A 23027-nucleotide genomic window follows, 5' to 3' on the forward strand; every position below is an offset into this window, starting at 1 on the left:
TTTGCCACAGGAGACTCACCAGCTGGAGGTGGGCAAGCCTGGGAGCTCTGGACTGCTTCTCAGAGGCTCATGTCTACTGGGCCTTAAGATCCAGCTGTTATTCAGAATCACAAAAGCTGGCACCAGGCTTGTGGCCCTTGGCTGGCTGACTGCCTCTGTCCCACAGTTTGGGGAGCAGCCTGGTGGTATCTTTAAGAGCTGTGTTCTGAGAAGTTGTGGAGGTTCCTAGGCATGACTGGGGTGGGAAGTAGGGACAAAAAGGGAAGCTGAGGGGCCAGAGCTCTGAGCCTACCTACCCCCACCTGGTTCTGGGTAAAACCAGAACAGCAAGTCAGGGAAAAGAGTCTAAGGACTTTTAAAAAAAAATAAGGAGGGAAGATGGCAGAAGAGTAGGGGACCCTCATTTCATCTGGTCCCTTGAATTCAGCTAGACATCTATCAGATCATTCTGAACACCTGTGAATTCAACGTGAGATCTAAGAAAATAATTGCTGCAATTCTACAAATAGAAAAGTGACCACTTTTTGCAAGGACTTTTAAAAAATTAAAAAAAAAAATTTTTTTTAATGGCAGCATTAAAGGGGTTTTGATAGGACACTAGATGGACTTTCCTAGTTTGATTTGGCTTAGATTCTCCTGTGCTCAACAATTCTCCACACTCACATGTGCCATACTATTTGAGGGTATGGAGGCCTGGAATTTGGGAGAATGTGGTGAGTGGGAAGGAGGCAGACTGGGCACTGTATCTGGATTGGGGGACAGACCGTACAGAGCTGCTGATGGAGCCTTGCCACAAGGAGCAAGTCTGTCCCTGGGCCCCCAGAGGCAGTTCTGCCTGGAGAGACAGCTCCGACACCCTGAATCACACTGTGCCGGGCTCCCTGGCTGGCAAGCTCACCTTAGTGTGAGAAGAGGGAGAGGGATAAGAACATAGTCTCCGTTTCTAGCCAAGACAGTCCCTTCTCATAGACTGCAGATGATCGCTGTTAGAAAACAAATTCTCGGGTGCCTGGGTGGCTCAGTTAGTTAGGCGACTGCCTTCGGCTCAGGTCATGATCCTGGAGTCCCGGGATCGAGTCCCGCATCGGGCTCCCTGTTCAGCGGGGACTCTGCTTCTCCCTCTGACCCTCCCCCCTCTCATGCTCTCTCTATCTCATTCTCTCTCTCAAATAAATAAATAAATAAATAAATAAAAAAAAAAGAAAACAAATTCTCCAAGATGGAGTCATTTTTAAGGTATCGTTATTTACTTACACCCAAGAATTCATACCAGATTAACATTTTTTGTTAAAATAAAAATTATCAGTTTCACTTTTTAAAGATGTCTACTGACATCTTGAAGCTCAGGATTCTGGTAATCTACTGCAGTAGTCTTCTGAGGAATCTGTACCTAGGGTGCATAAAGACTTCCCAAGGGGTATGTGGGTGCATATGGTTTTATGGGAACCCCATTCCAAATCCTCAACTTTTCTAAGTATTCTCTTCTAAAATCCGTCTGTTTGAGAACACTACGGTCTGCTGATTTTCTTTTTCCACTCCCATTTCACAATTGCCCATCTCCTGCTTTATAAACTAAAGGCATACTCCTTACCTGTCTTGAATCTTGCTATGGTGCATTGCTTTAGATTGTGAAAATCTCCTGGGTGCCAAACAAAAGAGAGTGTTTGAGAATGCATGGCTCCTGAGGAGGGCAAAACAAAGAGCTTCTATAAAGAGCATCAAAGTGGGTGCTTTATTTCACTAGTTTATAAACTAGTGGCAAAGTTCTGTCATCCATCATCTTTCTCAGAACTCTGAAACAATATGGTTGATACTGGGCTATGTAATTACACATTCCTTTGAAGTAAAAATTAGAGTCCTACTTTTTTTTTTTTCTTTTTTCTTTTTTTAAGATTTTTTATTTATTTGCGAGAGAGAGAATGAGAGAGAGCATGAGAGGGAGGAGGGTCAGAGGGAGAAGCAGACTCCCTGCTGAGCAGGGAGCCCGATGTGGGACTCGATCCTGGGACTCCAGGATCATGACCTGAGCCGAAGGCAGTCGCTTAACCAATTGAGCCACCCAGGTGCCCGAGTCCTACTTTTTCTAACAGAGAATGAGTCTTATTTTTTGCTGATTGGTTTGACAGTGAGGACTGACTTTGCCAGGTAGATTATATGGTGGACATTTCCCATAAATTTTTCATAATATCAGGTTTTGTTGGAATACTCTTTAAAGCACATAGGCAATATGCAATACCCTGGAAATTACATCATTTACAACTATTAAATCTATAATTAATATTTGAGCTGTGACTTAAAACTGTCAAAGGAGTGCACCTTTTCAAAATCTTTGTAGAGACAATATGTGAACAAAAATATTTTTCATGACCACTGTGAGAGTGTCGTAGAAAAAGGCTGGGTTTTAGAGTCAATCTGAGTGGCTCAGCTTTGAATCCTTTCCCTGGGAATATGGGCTTTAGAAGTTGACTTAAAACCCATTTAAGAGTTTTATCTGGTATATTTATTCCTAGTTTTCTTTGTTTTTTTTTTAATTTTAATTTTAATTTTTTTATTCTTATGTTAATCCCCATACATTACATCATTAGTTTTAGATGTAGTGTTCCATGATTCATTGTTTGTGCATAACACCCAGTGCTCCATGCAGAATTGCCCTCCTCAATACCCATCACCAGGCTAACCCATCCTCCCACCCCTCTCCCCTCTAGAACCCTCAGTTTGTTTTTCAGAGTCTGTCGTCTCTCATGATTCGTCTACCCCTCCGATTTCCCCCCCTTCATTCTTCCCCTCCTGCTACCTTTTTCTTCTTCTTCTTCTTTTTTTTTCCTTAACATATATTGCATTATTTGTTTCAGAGGTACAGATCTGAGATTCAATAGCCTTGCACAATTCACAGTGCTTACCAGAGCACATACCCTCCCCAGTGTCTATCACCTAGTCACCCCATCCCTCCCACCCCATATTCCTAGTTTTCTAAGAGGTTTAAAGCTTTTTTGGTTATTTTAATATAAATATGACATTTAATAATTTTGTTGTTTAATATAATTGTATTGAATTTTATCATTTTTTTTGCATTCATAGAGATAATCATATGATTTTTTATTTTTATTTCATTAATGTGATTAACATTGATCTTTGGATATTGAGTCAATCTTGCATTCCTGGATTAAACTCAACTTAGTTTTGATGTATAACATATATTTCTGGATTTGATTTACTAGTGCTCTGATTATAATTTTTTGTATTGTGTACACAAGGGAGATTAGCCTATAGTTTTTTTTTTCTATAATGTGTATAAGGTTTTAATGTCAAGATTATGCTGGCCTCATAAAACAAGTTGAGAAGTATTTCCTCATGTAATGCTGGTGTCATTTCTACTTTAGGCATTTGAAAGTTTGGCAGAATTCAGTGATCTATTTCATCTGGAGTTTTCTTGAAATATTTTTAAGTAGGATTCAATTTCTTTATTAAATATAGAATTATTCAAGTTTTGTATTCTTGAGAAGTTGAGTTTTCTTAGGAATTTGCCTGTTTAATCTTAGTTTTAAAATTTCTTGGATAAATTTGCTCAAAATAATGATTTTCAGTGTAATCTCTTAAGACCAGTAATTGTATACATTTTTTCATTTCTAATATTGCTTATTTATGTCTTCTCTCTTCTTAATCTCTTTTTAGAGATGTGTCAATCTTGAGAAAGAATTGTAATGTTGATTTTATCTATTTTCTATTTTATTAATACTCTCATCTATATTATTTCATTTACTTTTATTCTTGTTTCCATTTTCTAAAGTTCTGTGTGTTTTTTTTTGTGATTAACTCAATAATTCTTATCATTCTTCTTTTCTAATATGAGTGTAAAGGCTTTAGATTTCTACTTACCACTATGGTTACATCCTACCTGTTTTGTAGTTGTCTTTTTATTATTGTTCCCTTTTAAATGCTTCCTAATTTTCTATTTCTATTTTCTTCTTTATACTGTAAGTTGTTTAGAGGTATGTTTTAATTTCCAAATCCTTTTTTAAAAAAAGTCATTATTTAGGGGTGCCTGGGTGACTCAGTCATTCAGCGTCTGCCTTCGACTCAGGTCATGATCCCAGGGTCCTGGGATTGAGCCCCACATTGGGCTCCCTGCTCAGCCAGGAGCCTGCTTCTCCCTCTCCTGCTCCTCCTGCTTGTGTTCCCTCTCTAGCTGTCTCTCTGTGTCAAATAAATAAATAAAATCTTAAAAAAAAATTAAAAAGTCATTATTTAAAAAAATTTCTAACTTATTTGTATCATGGCCCAGTATTTGTTCAATATATATAAAATTTCCATGTTTTTCAAAATAATGTTTCTTCTGCTCTTGTGTTGTATCTGTGTCCACTAGACCCAGCTTGTTATTTAGATTGTTTAGGTTTTTGTCTGCTTCACCTATTAATTACTGAGAATGTATATTAGTTACCTATCTTGATGGCATATTTACCAGTTTTTCCATGTAACTTTATCAGTTTTTGCCCATTATATACTTTGAGGCTAGATTAACTAAGTACATAAAGTGTGGAATTACTACATTTTCCTGATGAATTGAACCTTTTATGCAATGACAGTCATTATTTCTAGTGAGGGTTTTTGCCATACCTGGATTTTTCCCCCTTAGTGTGAGATCTTTTTGTATTTTAACTGTAGTGTGTAGGCCATTTACATTTATTGTAAATACAGATTTGTTTGGATTTATTTCTACCATAAAATAAAACTTCAAAAATATTTGTTTTTCCATATGTTCTATCTTTTGGATTAATTCAGTATATTTTCCTGAATTATTTTTTCTCTCTGCTTGTTTGGATGACCTACACTCCATTTCTCTTCCTTCAGGGATTACCCTGTTAAAACTTATACATGTAAGTTATCAAGGTGTAAAGTTAATCATAGTCTTTTATGCTTCTCTCAAGGATCCTCTCCTGTGATTCCTAGTCTCTATTTCTTTTAAAGAGAGACAGACTCTAATTGGGATAGCTTGGATCAGGTGTCTCCTTCTGGATCTTGTAAGGTGTAGGGGAGAGGGAGAATTTTAGTAGAGCTATGGTCCCTGCGTTCCTCTTTCTTACCTCCTTCACACCTGCTTACCGTTTCTTGCACCATACATTATTGACTTTTATCACCATTTTCAGGAGATACCTACTACAGAATTGCACCAAACCCAAATGTATGTAATTCCGTAAGTTTTCAGTAAGACTTCTCACAAATTCAGAGTAGGGGGAGAGTCTCTTCCTCTGCCCCCTTCTTCTTCTTATTCTTCCTTTCTTTCCCCCTTCCCTTCTACCTCACCTCCCCCTTCTGTTTGTATATGTGAATATTTGAAATCTATCAAAGCAAGTCTCTCCTCCCTAACTGGTCATTGTCTCCATGGCTGTGCTGTGTCAAAATCCTTGGGTTGATTATGTCTCTTTCCTTGTACTTTCCCTTCTTTTCCATTAGTATTTACCTGGTTGAGAATTCCTAGGAAACTTTGAATGGGTTACCAGTGTTCCACAGTTAGAATGGACTATGCCCTAACAGTCAATGGAGGTTCAGGACCACGGACAGATGTATATGAGCCACCTGTCTGTCTCACACTCAGATGTTTTAGCAGGGTAAGACATCCTTTGGAAGTCACCACTGTTTGTCATTCTTTTCATATCAAGTTGAACTCTTCCCCATTTTTATCAGTCCTCCAACAGCCTTTTTGAAGTTTTCTTCTCATCTGCCTATAAGATACTTACCACTATCTTTGAGTTAATAAATAATTTAGTGTCTATGAAGAAATGAGAATGAGATAGGTCAAGATATTAAGCCAACGTTTACACAGCTATTCAGTTATAGACCAGTTTAGAACTCACGTCTCTGAATGTGAAGACAGAGCTCTAAATTACTTGGTATACTTGATTTAAGGCTTCTTGAATGTGTACTTTAAATAAATTTATACTTATTTTAAAAAATTACCTACTCATTTGCCGAGTTTTCTATTATAGTGCTCTCTCTCTATTCTTTTTCTTACTGCATTGCGAGAGCTCTTTGAATTTTAAGGATGGCAGCCCTTTAACAATCATATTTCTATGTATTTTCCTGATTTATAATTTACCTTTCTTTTAAACTTAAATGAGTATTTGTAGAGGTATATGATTAACAAAAACATTATGTTGTTGAATTTATGAGACTCTTAAGTTTCAACCTTATATGTGCTGCTATAGCAAGCACAGTCTCTCTACCTTATAGAGTTTATCAAATCAGGTATACTAATATATTCACTGATCTCACTGATTTATAAAGACGCACAGTAGATGAACTAGAATGCTAGTTTAGCAATTTACAGTAAAGGTCATATCTATCAAACACGAGTCATCTGTGTCAGCCCCACCAGTGCTTTTTTTTCCCCCTGTGGAAAAATTTTATCAAAAGTTTGCTTAAACAATGGAATTGGAATAAGGATAGTTACTCTAATGGGTTTAAGTTCTGATAGTCCATGATAGGAATGACATGTCAAGTAGGTTAATATTTTGTTCATTTGTCAGCACACTGTCTACTGTGGGGGAAAAAAATCAGTCCAGCCTATACCTAGGTTTCTCACAGGTATTCTCTCTTGATCAGTGTCTTCCTCCTGGAAACATTTTTTCTTTAGCAATATGATTATTTTACCCTCAGATCTTGCTCTGAATTAGGAGCAAATATTTTTAAAAATTTACATGTTGTGTATGAACACATGTTTATTTAAAGCGTTCAAATCCTACAGAAGTATAATTAAAATGTATTGAGCTTTTGTATATGTCAGCTATCCTGCTAAGTATTTAATTTTCTTATTTATTTATTTATTTTTAAGATTTTATTTATTTGAGAGAGAGAGAGAATGAGAGAGCACATGAGAAGGGGGAGGGTCAGAGGAGAAGCAGACTCCCTGCCGAGAAGGGAACCCGATGTGGGACTTGATCCAGGGACTCCAGGGTCATGACCTGAGCCAAAGGCAGTCGCGTAACCAACTGAGCCACCCAGGCGCCCTTGATTTTCTTATTTAATTATAAAATAACCTGTTGAGGGACTCAGATACTTGTATACCAATGTTCATAGCAGCGTTATTCACAAAACCTGAAAGTGGAAACAACCCAAACGTTCATTAACTGATGAATGGATAAAAAGAATGTTTTGTATGTGTATATTTATAAACTACATGTAAGTAATATATAGTATATAAATGGAATATGATTCAGCCATAAAAAGGAATGAAGTTCTGATACATGTTATAACATGGATGATCTTTGAAAACATTATGCTAAGTGAAATAAGCCAGCAGTAAACTACATATTGTACTGTATTCCACTTGCATGAGGCACCTAGAACAGGCAAGTTCATAGAGAAAGAAACTAGGTTATAGGTTTCCGGGGGCTGGGGGAAAAAGAGGAGTGGGAGTTACTGCTTAATAGTTCCATAGTTTTTGTTTGGGTGGTGAAAAAGTTTTGGAAATAGATAGCAGTGATGGTTGCACAACACTGTGAATGTAGTTAATGTTGCTGGTGTATGCTCAAAAGTGGTTAAAATGGCATATTTTGTTAAATATATTTACCACAAAATAAAAGTGAAAAAACAACTCATTAACTTAGGTTCTATTACCTCCATTTTGCAAGTGAAGTTTAGAAAAGATAAATAACTAGTATGAGATCATATAACTAATAAAGTGACCAACCCTAGCCTTGAACCTGGGTACATCTGACCTCAGATTCCATATTTTTAATCAATAATTTTAATCAAATAGTTCTCTGCTTTCAGTAATAAAAGTGAAAGTCCTTCTGTCCTATTCCCTATTTCCATTCTCTTTCACAGAAGTTATCTCTATTAATTATTTGACCTGTATCCTTTTAGGCTTTTTTCCTGTGCATTTACTTAAGTATATGTGTCCATTTACAAATGTGTACACCGTTTCTTTTTTTAATGTAATTGTGGTAATTTTCTACATATTGTTCTGTGACTGCTTTTCTTATTTAATATGCCCTAAAGATGCTTCGCTGTAAATTCACACAGGTCTACTGCATTTTTTTTATTGACTGCATAATCTTTATTATACAGTTTACGGTATAATTTGATACCATTTCCTTACGTGTCTTAGTTTCTGGATTTTTGTTCTAACATACAGTGTTACAGGACTTGTTTGTGTATCTTTGTGCATTATTTAAGAGTAGATACACAGAAGTGGGGCAAATGCAATACACATTTAAAATACTAAAAGTTGGGCGCCTGGGTGGCTCAGTCGTTAAGCGTCTGCCTTCGGCTCAGGTCATGATCCCAGGGTCCTGGGATCGAGTCCCACATCGGGCTCCCTGCTTGGCAGGAAGCCTGCTTCTCCCTCTCCCACTCCCCCTGCTTGTGTTCCTGCTCTCGCTGTCTCTCTCTGTGTCAAATAAATAAAATCTTTATAAAAAAAAAATACTAAAAATTATTGCAACGTTTCCTTCCCCAAAAGTCTATACCATTTTAAACTCCCAATAATGGTATTTGAGCATGCGTGTTTTCCAGGAACAGGATATTATAAATCTTTTTTTTTCTTCCTATCCCACAGTCAATAATTATTATATTTATTTATTTATATAATAATCTTTAATTTACTTCCAGGTGTTGGACATTTTTCATATGATTTTTTTTATTACCCATTCGTATACCCTGCTCATTTTTCTAATGCTAGTCTTTTATTAATATGTAAAAACCACATGTTCTTTATATTAATTCTTGTTAAATAAGTATTTGATGCAAATTCGTTTTTTCAGTTTTTTTTAAATTAACTTTGTTCATGTTAACTTTAATCTTACATAAGACTTAAGTTTTTTTTGTTTTTTTTTTTTAAAGATTTATTTATTTATTTGACAGAGAGAGGTAGAGCAGGAACACAAGCAAGGGGAGTGGGAGAGGGAGAAGCAGGCTTCCTGCCGAGCAGGGAGCCCGATGTGGGACTCTATCCCAGGACCGAAGGCAGACGCTTAACGACTGAGCCACCCAGGCACCCAAGACTTAAGTTTTTATGTGAGTAAGTTTAGCACATTTTTTCTTTTATGGCTTCTGGCCATAAGGCTCTGTTTTGCTAAGAAAGTATCCTGCACTTCAAGATTACACGAATATGCTCCAGTACTTTTTCCTAGCAGTACTTCAGTTTTTACAAACATTTATTCCTTAAATGATATTATTTTTTGAGTTGTATGAAGTGTAGGTTGATTCCCCCCCCATAGTCTGTCTTTACCTCCTGATTTGAAATTCCTCTTGAATTTACACTAAATTTTCAGATAATTGTGGACGTATTTCTGAGCTTATTTTTGTTTTGTTGGTCAAGGGTTCAGCAATATACGACACATTGGACAAATCTGGCTCATGGCCTGTTTTTGTAAATAAAGACTTATTGGAACATAGACCTGCCCATTTGTTTATATATCATTATTGTTTGCTTTCACGATACAAGGGCCGAATTTTGACAAAGCCTAAACTATTTACTGTGGCCTCTACAGAAAATTTGCCAACCTCTATATTAATCTCTTTACCACACTCTTTTATTTACTATAGCTTTATATAATGTTTTGATATCTGATAGGAATAAACCCATACCTATCTACTGTTTGTGATGTAAAATATTTTCTTGGTTACTTTGCATTTGTCTTGCTGCTAAGCTTTAGAAACAGCTTAGGAACCTCAATCAAATATCATATTGGGATTTCTTTTTCTTATTTTTTAAAAGATTTTATTTATTTGACAGAGCATGTGCCTGCGTGAGCACAAGTAGGCAGAGCAGGCAGAGGGAGAGGGAGAAGCAGGTTTCCCGCTGAGCAGAGAGCCTGATGCGATGCAGGGCTCCATCCCAGGACCCTGGGATCATGACCTTAACAATTAACTGACTGACCGAGCCGCCCAGGAGCCCTGGGGGTTTCTTGTTTGTTTGTTTTTTTAAATATTTTATTTATTTATTTGACAGAGAAAGAGACAATGAGGGAGGGAACACAGCGGGGAGAGTGGGAGAAGGACAGGTAGGCTTCCCGTGGAGCAGGGAGCCCAATATGGGGCTCGATCCCAGGACCCCAGGATCATGACTTGAGCCGAAGGCAGATGCCCAATGACTGAGCCGCCCAGGTGCCCCTGGGGATTTCTTTTTAATGCATACTTTAAAAAGTAAAATTTTTCAAAGAGATTAGATACATTTTAACTATAATTGTGCAGTTTTAAAGCATTTGATTAAGTACTCGGTGCCTGGCTCATTGTAAATGCCCAGTGAATGCGATTTGTACAAATGGTCCAGAATTCTTTGTACTGTATCTTTTGCTTCAGACTGCCTATTAGCTAGGTGTGTGGATATTCATTAACAGATCTCTATCACCCCTTGGCTGATTGCATCTGTGTGAATTGCATACATGATACAGACCAGGTTGTATGTTTCTAAAATGATTAAGGGCCAGGAAATATTCCTAAAACATTAAAATACCATTGTAACATTCCATTTTTTCCCACAGGCCTTTGATAAATATTTACATTTAAGAGACCACTGGGTTCCCAAATTAACTTCATTTTGTAGAATTATATATTCTGTTTATCTCTCTGAGTAAGTGATTGGAAATGAATTGGAGATCAGTAGGGATATCATTCATGGATTAGTTATGTCATTCAACCCTAAATGTGAATTCTTGGCTGAAAGAGCTATGTAAACAAAGTGTACTAATTTTCTTAGAGCAAACTTTATCTGATACATTAGCTTGACTAACTTTTCTTTCCTAAATTTGCAATAGCGATTTTAAGTTTTACTTCTCTTGTTATGCCTTCTTCAACAATTCCAAGTCAATATTTTTCTGCCCTTTCTGATCCACTAAAGATAGTCTGCTAGAGAGTCTGGGTTCAAATCCCAGTTCCTTCATTTATTTGAGTAAAAGCCAGCAAAATTATCAAAAATTAGTCAAAAAGTAGTAAGAAAAAACTAAGTGAAATAATTTAAATTCTCTTGCTTCTGTTTTCTTGTTTCTAAAGTGAAGCTAATGATGGCACCTATCCTCAGGAGTTGTTGTGAGGCAAGTTGGTGTATGCAAAGCATTTAAACAGAACTTGTTACATAGTAAGCTTTTAGGAAGGAATTATCATTATTCTTTTGTGATTTTAAAAATTATTATTTTGTGCTGGTTTTCAAAAATTGTTCCCATGTTGTAGTCTGGTGTCTAAGATCTCTTAAGACTAGGGATAGAGTCAGGATTATGCCTATGCTTGCTTGCTTTCTTTTTTTCTTCTAATTTAAAGTTTCCATAGAGGAGAGAAGGAGGAGGAATATAAAATGCTGAGCTTGTTAAATGGAGTGAATCTTAACATGATGAATACTATTCTGATGACCTAATTTGGGAGAAGCTAGAAAAGTGGTACAGACATGTATAGTTTCAGTTAATAAATGCAGAGGTAATGTTATTGACTAGGGTGGAACTTGACACAATTTCTGCAGAATATTATCTGTTACAGGATAGAATTATATTTTGAATTTGTGCTTAATATTTGTAACACTCAAGGTGTGCTTATTAGCTGTAAGTTACAGAGACTCCAAGTAACAGTGGCTGAAAGCACAAGGACATTTACTGTTAAATGAGAAGTCTTGAGGCAGGCAATCACAGAGTTGGTTCTCTGGCTCAACAGTTTCAGAGTTAGATTAGCGGGGCTTTCCGCTAATGGGTACAGGACAGCTCCTGGAAAAGCACACCATCACTGTTACATCCTAAGGAGAAAGGAAGGGAGTCTTTGGGAAAGGGTTTTCTCCTTATTCTTCTTACTCATCAGGGAGAAAAAATTTCTCAGAAGCCCTCAGGCCCTTTACCTCATTGGTCACAAGCAGGTTGCACACAAAGGCCAGACCAAACAATGGGAAGAGGGGGAAGGGGTGGCCATGGTTGGCATATATCAACTATAATTCAGCATCTGGGGCAGAGCATATGGCTACCCCCCTCCCCAAATCTGGGGTCCGTTAGTGAGGAGGAAGGGAAGAAGAGTTGTTAGGAGGTAACTAGACTGTTTGCCACGATGCCACAATATTCATTTATTTTACAGTGATTTACAGAATAACAGGTTTTAAAGTAGTGAATGAAACAGATCTATTCCCTTGAATTCCTGAGACTTTTTTTTTCCTTGTCATTTTCCTTTTCAGTTATGCTCTTGTTGGGATATTACATAGGCATTTTCTTGTCCCCTGAATGCTCATCATACACCTTAGAACTTAAAGGACCTTCTTCAGATCATCAGATTTTTAAAATACTTGTTTTGAGATCCTTGAAAGAAAGTAGCTCAGCTAAAAATGTTTTATTCTTGCAACTCTGCATTAGTATTTCTGGTTTCAGAGAAAAGGAGAATCTGGGGTCCAGAGAGGAGTACATTTACGATCCAATAGGTAATAAGTGGCACTAAGGATTCTTTTAATAATACCAGCTAATAACTTTTGAATCCTTCCATGTTCCAGGTACTTTACTTATTATAGATCTTCCTCGACTTATAAGAGTTACTTCCCACTAAACCCATCGTAATTTGAAAATATCCTAAGTTGAAAATGCATTTACTATGTCTAATCTACCGAAAGTCCTAGCTTAGCCTAGCCCACCTTAAACTTGCTCAGAACACTCACAGGAGCCTGGGCAAAATCATTTAACGCTAAGCCTATAAAAGTGCTGAATATCTGACATAACTTATCCAATACTGTACTGAAAGTGATCAATGGAATGGCCCTAAGTATACCTGTTGTTTGCAGTCGTGATTGCGGGGCCAACTGGGAGCTGTGGCCACTGCCCAGCATCTTGGGACAGGATCTTATCACTAGCCTGGGAAAAGATCCAAATTCAGAATTCCAAGTATAGTTTCTACTGATCGTATGTTGCTTTCACACCATTGTAAAGCCGAAAATTGTTAATTTAAACCATCTTAAGTTGGGGACCCTCTGTACTTAGCATTAGTTGTTTATTACATCCCCGTGATTGAGGATTATGAGGTACAGGTGCCTGTACAGATGCGTAAACTCCCCCCTTTCACAGTCTCACAGGTGGTGAGGGTCAGTCAGACTAACTCTTCAGAGCTTCGATGCCAGAGCCTATGTTTTTTTTAAAGATTTATTTATTTATTTTAGAGAGAGTGAGCAAGTTGGGGGAGGGAGAGAGAGAGAATCTTGAAGTAGATTTCCTGCTGAGCACGGAGCCCGACACGGGGCTCGATCTAATGACCCTGAGATCATGACCTGACCTGAAACCGAGAGTCTGGTTGCTTAACCCACTGGGCTGCCCAGGCGCCCCCCCCCCCCAAAGCCTACACTTTTAACCATTAACAATTAACCATTCTGTTTTCATATAAATGAAATTCTTCCTTTAGCCTTTCTATGTAAGAAAGTGATTTAATGAAATTTGCTAAAAATCTGTAGAATAAAGTAGCTGGTTTGTTAACTTGCAGTCACTTGTTGTTATGAAAGTCACATTTATTGTAGGAATGGGAAAGTTTTAGATTAATCTTTAGGTGAGATGTTTTTAAATCTGTGCAGCATATTTAAATTTTACCCTGTCATTTGAACACCATATTCTGAGTTCTTGTTTTTGCTGTGTGTCATAGGAAGTAGAATTTCTTGATGCTGGGTACAGGTTCGAGGATGTTCTCAGGATATCCTGTGGCTTAAAAGGCTTTTTTTTTTTCTTAACCAGGTGATATTTTCTTTGCTGACATATAATTTGGTTTAAATTTATACCTAATAGTAAATACTGAAATATGTCTATATATGAAATACCCTTTAGAAAATGATTTCTTAATCTAAGTTTATGAGATATCTAGTAATCTTTTGTGTGGTATTTAAAATTTGAAGTATATGTGCTTTTTCTGGGGAGGAGTTCATAGTCTTATGCTATATTCTTGAGGAGGTCCAGGATTCACCCGTAACAGCACATCCTCCCCCCTCCCTGTTAACCCCCTCCTGTTTGGAGTTATTGGTTTAGAGTGTTTCTTTTTCTTTTCTTTCCTTTTTTCTTTCTTTCTTTCTTTTTTTTAAGATTTTATTTCTTTATTTGACAGAGAGAGAGAGACAGCAAGAGAGGGAACACAAGCAGGGGGAGTGGGAGAGGGAGAAGCGGGCTCCCTGCGGAGCAGGGAGCCCAATGTGGGGCTCCATCCCAGGGCCCTGGGATCATGACCTGAGCCGAAGGCAGACGCTTAACGACTGAGCCACTCAGGCGCCCCTCTTTTTCTTTTTAAATAAGGTTTGGATACTTAAAAACAGGTATAGAGAAGTAAGTTGGTGACTTAAATGATCTGATAGCACATGTTATGACAACATAACATTAAATTTCAGTGACTATAATTTTCATTTCTTGAAGTTTTATTTGGTTAACTTTCATAATTTGTTTTCTTTATCATTTATATTCTATCTCTTTAATCATTGTTACCCACTTACTTTATGGTGTTTTCAGACTGTATTAATTTCTTGAGTTCCTGGGTACAATCTGTTTGTTTTGATTGCCAACTTTTCATTACAATGGTGGACTATTTCCTCACTGGGTTTAAAGTTTTAGATTGCGAGCTCACTTTATTTTTTAATTATGTTATGTTAATCACCATACATTACATCATTAGTTTTTGATGTAGTGTTCCATGATTCATTGTTTGCGTATAACACCCACTGCTCCATTCAATACGTGCCCTCTTTAATACCCATCACCAGGCTAACCCATCCCACCACCCCCTCCCCCCAGAACCCTCAGTTTGTTTCTCAGAGTCCATAGTTTCAGTTTCTCAGGGTCCATGGTTCGTCTCCCTCTCCAATTTCCCCCCCTTCATTTTTCCCTTTCTACTATCTTCTTCTTCTTCTTTTTTTTTTTTTTAACATATAAAGTATTCTTTGTTTCAGAGGTACAGGTCTGTGATTCAACAGTCTTACACAATTCACAGCGCTCACAATTCACAGCGCTAGCACATACCCTCCCCAATGTCTATCACCCAGCCATCCCGTCCCTCCCACCCCCCACCACACCAGCAACCCTCAGTTTGTTTCCTGAGATTGAGAATTCCTCATATCAGTGAGGTCATATGATACATGTCTTTCTCTGATTGACTTATTTCACTCAGCATAATACCCTCTAGTTCCATCCTCGTCATTGGAAATGGCAAGATTTCATTCCTTTTGATGGCTGCATAATATTCCATTGTATATATATATATATATATATATATATATATATATATATATATATACACCACATCTTCTTTATCCATTCATCTGTCGATGGACATCTTGGCTCTTTCCACAGTTTGGCTATTGTGGACATTGCTGCTATAAACATCGGGGTGCACGTACCCCTTCGGATCCCTACATTTGTGTCTTTGGGGTAGGTACCCAGTAGTGCAATTGCTGGATCATATGGTAGCTCTGCTTTCAACTTTTTGAGGAACCTCCATACTGTTTTCCAGAGTGGCTGTACCAGCTCGCATTCCCACTAACAACAATGTAAGAGGGTTCCCCTTTTTCCGCATCCCCGCCAACATCTGTCGTTTCCTGACTTGTTAATTTTAGCCATTCTGACTGGTGTGAGGGGTACCTCATTGAGGTTTTGATTTGGATTTCCCTGATGCCAAGTGATGTTGAGCACTTTTTCATGTGTCTGTTGGCCATTTGGATGTCTTCTTTGGAAAAATGTCTGTTCATGTCTGACTGACTTATTTCGCCTAGCATAGTACCCTCTAGGTTCATTCATGTTGTTACAAATGTCAAGATTTCATCCTTTTTATGTCTGTGTAATATTCCAACACACATATTTATACACACGCACATCACATCTTTATTCATTCATCTATCAGTGGACACTTGGGTTGCTTTAATGTCTTAGCTGTTGTAAATAATGCTGCAATAAACATAGGGATGCATATATCTTTTTGAATTAGTATTTTTATGTTCTGTGGATAAATAGTAATGGAATTACTAGATCATATGGTATTTCTATTTTTAATTGTTTGAGGAACCTACATATTTTCCACAGTTGTTGCGCTGATTTGCACTCCCACCAACAGTGCACAAGGGTTCCTTTTCTCCACATCTTTGCCAATACTTGTTACTTGACTTCTTGATAGTAGCCATTCTGACAGGTGTGAAGTGATATCTCATTGTAGGTTTGATTTGCTTGTGGGATTTTCTTTTCTTTTTTTTTTTTTTTTAAAGATTTTTTATTTATTTGATGGAGAGAGGCACAGCGAGAGAGGGAACACAAGTGGGGGCGGGGGAGTGGGCAAGGGAGAAGCAGGCTTCCCGCCAAGCAGGGAGCCCGATGTGGGGCTCGATCCCAGGACCCTGGGATCATGACCTGAGCTGAAGGCAGTCACTTAACGACTGAGCCACCCAGGAGCGCCCCCCTCCCCGTTTTTTTAATTGCTTGTGGGATTTTCTATGTAGATAATTAAATCATCTGTGCATAGTAACAGCTTTCTTCTTTTTCAGTCCTTATGTATGTTACTTCTTTTCCTACTGACTGACTTGTATCATTATTAAAATGTTAAGTAGAAGTGATAATAATGATTATTTTAATAGAAGACATTCTTATTTGCCTCTTGATTTTTAAGGACAATGTTTTTAACATTTTTAAGTGTTATGTTTGCTCTGCTGCTGCTGCTGTTGTAGCTATCAGTTATCAGGCCATGGAAGTTTCCTTTTGTTTCTCATTTGTTAAAAGTGTAGTTTTTAAAAATAGCATGAATGGTTGTATAATTTTATTGAACAGTGTTTATATATAGATATATTTATTGAAATATTGATATTTTTAATCTGTTTATGTGATGAATCATGTTAATCAGTTTTCTAATATTAAAACAACCTTGCATTCTTGGGATAAACTCAACTTGGTCATGTTATTTTATTTATAAATTGATTAGTTTGACAATTTGGTGAGACTTTTTGATTCTGTATTCATGAACAACATCTGTATTTTTGGTATGAGGTTAGGATGAAATGAGTTAGACAGCTTTCCCTCTTGGTTTATTCTTTGGAAAATTTTGTTTAATATGGGGATTACCTCTTAATGTGTTCAATCTCTTTAGTTGAACTTGCAGGTAAAGCTGTTCAGCATTGGTCTTTTTTTTTTTTGTAGAAAATTTTTACACTAGTGATGCAGTTTATTTATCGTTCATATTTTTAATTTTTAAAAAACCAGTTATTCTAGGAATTTGCTTACTTCTACATTTTCAAATTTATTGGCATAAGCTTTTTTTATTTTAAAGATTTTAGACCTTTATTTATTTATTTTTAAAAGATTTTATTTATTTGACAGAGAGCGACAGTGAGAGTGGGAATACAAGCAGGGGGAGTGGGAGAGGGAGAGGCAGGTTTCCTGCTGAGCAGGGAGCCCGATGCGGGGCTCGATCCCAGGACCCTGGGATCATGACCTGAGCTGAAGGCAGATGCTTAACGACTGAGCCACCCAGGTGTCCCTATTGGCATAAGCTTTTAATGATATTCTCTTACCTAAATCCATTCAATCTCAGCAGCATCTGAAGTTTTGTCCAATTTCTCATTCCCACTATAGATTTTTCTTTTCTTTTCTTTTCTTTTTTTTTAACTATTTGAGAGAGAGAGCATGGGCGAGAGAGAGCACAGGCCAGGGGAGAAGCAGAGGGAGAGGGAGAAGCAGCCTCCCTGCCGAGCAAGGAGCCTGATGCGGCACTCGATCCCAGGACCCCAGGATCATGACCTGAACAGATGTTCAACCGACTGAGCCACCCAGGCACTCTATTGTTTTTTATTAGTTTTTTCAATGAACCATCCTTTGGCCTTGTTGAGCCTTTCTATTATATGCTTATTTTCAAATTAATTAATTTTATTTATTTTGCTTTCTTTTTGTTTTCTTCTACTTTGAGTTTATTCTTTGGTCTAGTACTTCATTGTCTGTTTAACACCTTAATTTTTAAGATGTCCTTTACCAGTGTAAGTATTGAGAGCTTTTTTTTCCCCTCCTCGGTATATACTGGTTTAGGCTGTATTCTAGAACTTTGGATGTATAGTATTTTGTTACTATTAGTTCTGAATATTTTCTATTTATTAATTTCTTCTTTAAAATAATTTTGGATATCAGAGCTTATGGTTTTTCTTGGTAACTTTTCTTTTATTGATTTCTAATTGCATTCTACTCATATAATTTGGTTTTTATGTTCCCAGTACTTTGAAATTTGTTGGAGATAGTTTTATGTCTTGGCATGTTGTCAAAATTTGTAGAAGTTCTGTGCGTGTTTTATAATGATATTCTCCAACTCCTAAGTGGAGCATTACATGCATGGTGCTTTTTTTTTTCCCTGCTTGAGCTATCAATTACTGAGAGAGTTAATAGTAGAATCTGTGAAGGTAAGTTTGTTTCTTTTATGTCTGTCAGTTTGGCTTTACATATTTTGAGGTTACGTTATTGGGTGTATACAAGTTTAGAATCATTGTTACGTCCTGGTTAGTTTGACTTTTTTTTTTAAGCTCTATGTATGATTCCTTTTAATCTTTATTCTACTAATGCCTTTCTCCCTAATATCTCTTTTGCCCGTTATTAATATGTCTAACTTAGTTATTTGGTGGGAAGGGTTAATATTAGCCTCTACTTTTTCTGAAATTTTACATGAATTTGGGGAACAACCTACTAAAACAAGAAAATCTCACAGAATTTTATGGAGGACAAGCAAATCTAAATACTATGTATTTAGAAGACTGATTGTAAAATATGCAAACTTCCAGCCATATTGGTAAGGAAAAACAATGAAAAAAAGACCCAAATATACAGTATTAGCATCTAAAAGGGATCAAACCTATCTATATTGTAGAGTTTTAAAACAAAAGAATATTTCACTTTAATGCAACATATAAATTTGTAAAAAAATAGAATTAACAAAGTTATCACAGAAAGAAATATAAAATATGAAAATGACAGTTATATGAAAGAAGTCAATTATTAAAAGTCCACTGAAAAGATATCTTCATTAGCATGTTTTATCGGACCTTGTAGTCAGAGTCTCTGCTTTCATCTTCTAAAAGTTTTGTAGTTTTGTTTATCACCTTGAGATCTTTAAACAACCTGGATTTTGTTTAGAGAATGAAAAGAGAGAAAGCTACTAAACATACTTAATGAGGTTGATTTATCATTGGTCCCAAGCCAGATGAAGACAGTATAGAAAAAAGATAATTGTAGACAGTGTTGTTTATGAATTCAGATGTTAAATTTTAAAATAAAATCAAAGCAAAGCAATGTCATCTGTGTATTAAAAACATTACAACCAAGTATGGTTTATACCAAGGTATATAAAGATGATTCAACTTTTAAATTCTTTTTAATATACCGAATTAAAAGAATGAAATAGAAAACCAAATTCTCTTCACAGAGTTTGTAATTAATAGTAATATCAGCTGTGTATGAAAATATCTGTTACTTATACTTCACACACCTACAAACACTGGTGGTTTCACTTTTTTTTTTTTTTTTGGCCTATTTGATTAGTAAGTAATAGAATATTTCTAGTATGTTTATTTGCATTTCTCTGATTTCTTTGAGTGCCATTTTCTGTTTATTACCCATTTGTATTCACACTGAACATTTTAAATGGAAGAGGAACACTTATTGCATAATTTGTTTGCTTGAGTACCGGGACTATTTATCTTTTTATCTCTAACATCTTATAAAATGGCTGGCATACAGCAGGTATTAGAAGATACTTTTTGAGTGAATTCAGTACATGATTAGTAAAATTATGAACCTCCTGAAGAAATTTGTGATTTAACTCATTTTTGAATGCCTAAAATAGAATAGTTTTGCAATGTCAAAGAAATGGGATTTTTACCAGCAGGTTCCAGGAAGTAAAGAATAGATAGGATTATTTTTTAAATTTCTGTTAATGGTGAAGTTTTATGAAACTTGGAAAACTCACAAAATCTTTAGCCCTAATTACATATGATTTTATAGTACTCATTTGTGGTGCTTTCAGGGTATATGCTACTGTGTGGAAAAATGATGTTTTTTGCATACTATCATCCATTGTACCTTTTCTGAAAGATCATTTTAACAAGCGTTTGCTTCCCTGAATTGTATTTCATTTACTCTAGTTTTAAAAAAGTCTCTTTGAATCATTGAACACTGCATCAAAAACTAATGATGTACAATATGTTGGCTAATTGAATTTAAATTAAAAAAGTTTCTTTTCCTGTTTTGCAGTAGTGTTTCTGAGGTTTGAAAAAGCTACATTTTTGACCTTTTAGATAAGTAGGATGTTACTCAAAAGAAGGTATACACAGAATTATTCTAGATTACAGATAACTGTAGTTGTCTGTGATGAAATGCTGTTGTTGGATTTAGGGTCGGTAATGAGACAAAGATATAGAGCATATACTTTATTTGGGTTCAGGTTATTTGAAAGTCTTGAGGTAGGAGGAATATAAAGTGAAATAGAAAATGTATTTAAAGAACTGCTAAATGTTATGTTGTAGGCTGCTGTGTGGTGTTTTTTAGCTATAGCTGGCAACTAGACCAGCAGTAGACTCATACTGGCTGGCTCCACATCTTTATTTTTAATTTATATATTCTATACCAACCCGTCTTAGCCATGTATTTCTGAAATGCTGATACAGAAGCTGGGAAAGGGAGGGACACTAGTCTCATATTACTGCTAGATAGATAGCAGTACTCATTCTGCTAGATCGATTACTTACTCTTCCTGGTGGTACTCTTATATCCCACCTACAGCTTTGCAAATAGTTTGTCTATAAACTTTCCTCCAATTATGATGATGTATTTCCTTTTGGAACCCTGACTGGTACACAGTGGCCATAGTCTCAACAAGCTTTCCAGTCTGGGTTGTTCAAAAACCAATGTGCCTTAGTCATCTTATCAAAGTGTTCACTTCATTTGGTGCCATTGTTTTCTGTGTTGTCTTTCTCCTAGGATGAGATCCTCCATACCTTCATTCAAATATGATATTCCTTTGATCATATTCTCCTTTTGTGAATTCCAAATAGCCAATCTTTGTATCCTTTCCTTATTATCTAAAACACCATCACAGAAATCTCTACTAGACTGAGATATGCAATTTGGAATACCCTTCTTTTCTAAATTAGCTAGTTGGGCTAAATACCTTCAGAACAAATCAAGTTGTAAGGATTGGCTTGCTTATTTCATTCTCCTAATGCTCAAATAAATATTACTCTTGCTCCATGGAAGGAAGGGGAAGAGAGCAGTATCTATATATAATGACCCTTTAGTCATATTACTCCTTTTTGCATGAGAATGAAAAGGGACATGAAAGGAGGAAAGGAAGATAATTCTACATTTCTCTTAGAGGCAGCAGAACATACATTGATTTTATGATGTAAAAAAATGTCAGTTTATCCCCTATTATTAATACCTTGTATGGTGTTCAAGGCCATTTACATTTTTCAATTTCTAGGTCCAATTTCTTTGTATTTCTTCTCAAAATTGTATAACAACAGTGGAATATTGACTGTTATCACCTCAACCGTTATTTTCTTGCCTCTCTTCATTTGCTTATATTGCTCCCTCTGCCTGGAATGTCTACACTGCAAACCCAGGCAAAGTAGCAAAATTCTAATTAGTCCTCAAGGTCCAGTTCCTGTGTTACTTTGTGAAGTATTAGTGTTCCATTCTCACCTATCTTGAAGTACTGTATATTTACCTCTATTAGAATTTCATCCCATTGTTACATTTTGTGTGTTTATGTCTGTCTGCCCTGAAGACTGAGCACTTTTTGAAGGAAGGTATTGTATTTTACTCATAATTGTTCAGACTCCAGTGATTGCCACCGTGCTTTATATAGTGTAGACTCTTGCTAAAGGAGTGTTAAAAGGGTAAATAAATGAATGAGTGTGAAAGAAATCTGAATTTACTTGGTGGGAATTGCTGAAACTCCCTCTTCCATAAAATTTGCTTTTACTTCTCAGACATTTGTGTTAAAATATATGTCTAGCATTGAGTGTTAGAATATACACAGTGTTCAACACGAAAAGGAATTGGCCTCCTTTGTACATTCCTGTTACTTTGCCTTATTTCATATGTTATTAGGTGTTTAAAAATATGTTTCTCACGAAAAACGTAATTCACATGCGAGAAATAAAGGAAATTATTTTCTTGTGGAAATTAAATCTATTTCTTCTTAATATAGTTTGATGGGATTATGAAATAGTTTGACTTCATGCTTAATCATAATTTGAATTTCTGTTGTTTAAGAACCATTATGTATATATCTATTTGCATCACATTTCATTAAGAAACTAATTGATGTTGTTCTTTTATTTCAGCCAAACCATTTACTTCTAAAGTAAAACAGATGCGCCTACATAGAGAAGACTTTGAGATATTGAAGGTGATAGGTCGAGGAGCTTTTGGAGAGGTAAGAGATAAAGTTTTTATAAAAGTTCTGCTAATTGTTTTGGAAGTAATTTTATACAGTTTGTGAGAGAATTTAACTGAAACATGATTTCCTTGCTGTTGTAATTGATATGATCAGTCAGAAAATATATATTAGTGTTTTGAATGAAATATTTCTACATGGAATTTTTTTCCAAGATGTTTTTCTTCTTCATCTGTCAGTGTAAGTTTGAGTATGCTTCTGGACTCTTCTGTTCCATGGGTTTATGTGTCTCTCTTTGTGCCAGTACCACACAGTCTTACATACTCTAGATTTAAGAAGTCTCAGTATCTGGTAGTGTATGTCCTTCAGCTTCCTCCCTCTCCTCCTCTGTTCTTGGCCCTTGATATTTTCATGTAATTTTACAATGAGTGTTTCAGTTTCAGAATTACTCTTAAAAATCCACACCCATGTATCTGCTTGAATTTTGATTAGGATTGCACTGAAACTGGAGATCAGTTTGTAGATAATTGATTCCTTAATAATACTGAGTCAGCCAGTTGATGAAGGAATATGATATTCTTTGTCATTTTAATTAGAATTGTTAAATTTCATTTTCTAGTTGTTTTTTTTGCTAGTAGTGAGAAATATAATGGAATTTTGTTTGACTTCATACTTAGCAACCTAGCTGATTT

The 23027-nt window shown here is 36.2% G+C and overlaps 1 protein-coding gene across 11 annotated transcripts in view; it reads left to right on the plus strand.

Annotated features, from left to right (window-relative positions):
- Window positions 1–23027, plus strand: part of CDC42BPA (CDC42 binding protein kinase alpha) — a 347703-nt gene that overhangs the window by 31371 nt on the left and 293305 nt on the right. For all 11 annotated transcript variants that reach the window (XM_064594441.1, XM_064594443.1, XM_064594442.1 and 8 more), the window contains exon 2: window positions 22283–22374. In XM_064594441.1, coding sequence (XP_064450511.1) covers window positions 22283–22374 — 92 coding nt within the window. The remainder of the gene's footprint in view (window positions 1–22282; window positions 22375–23027) is intronic.

Source organism: Mirounga angustirostris, unplaced genomic scaffold (assembly GCF_029215605.1).
Source record: "Mirounga angustirostris isolate CCGP_5_RB_7025 unplaced genomic scaffold, mMirAng1.0.hap1 SCAF_6, whole genome shotgun sequence".
Classification (NCBI taxonomy): domain Eukaryota; kingdom Metazoa; phylum Chordata; class Mammalia; order Carnivora; family Phocidae; genus Mirounga; species Mirounga angustirostris.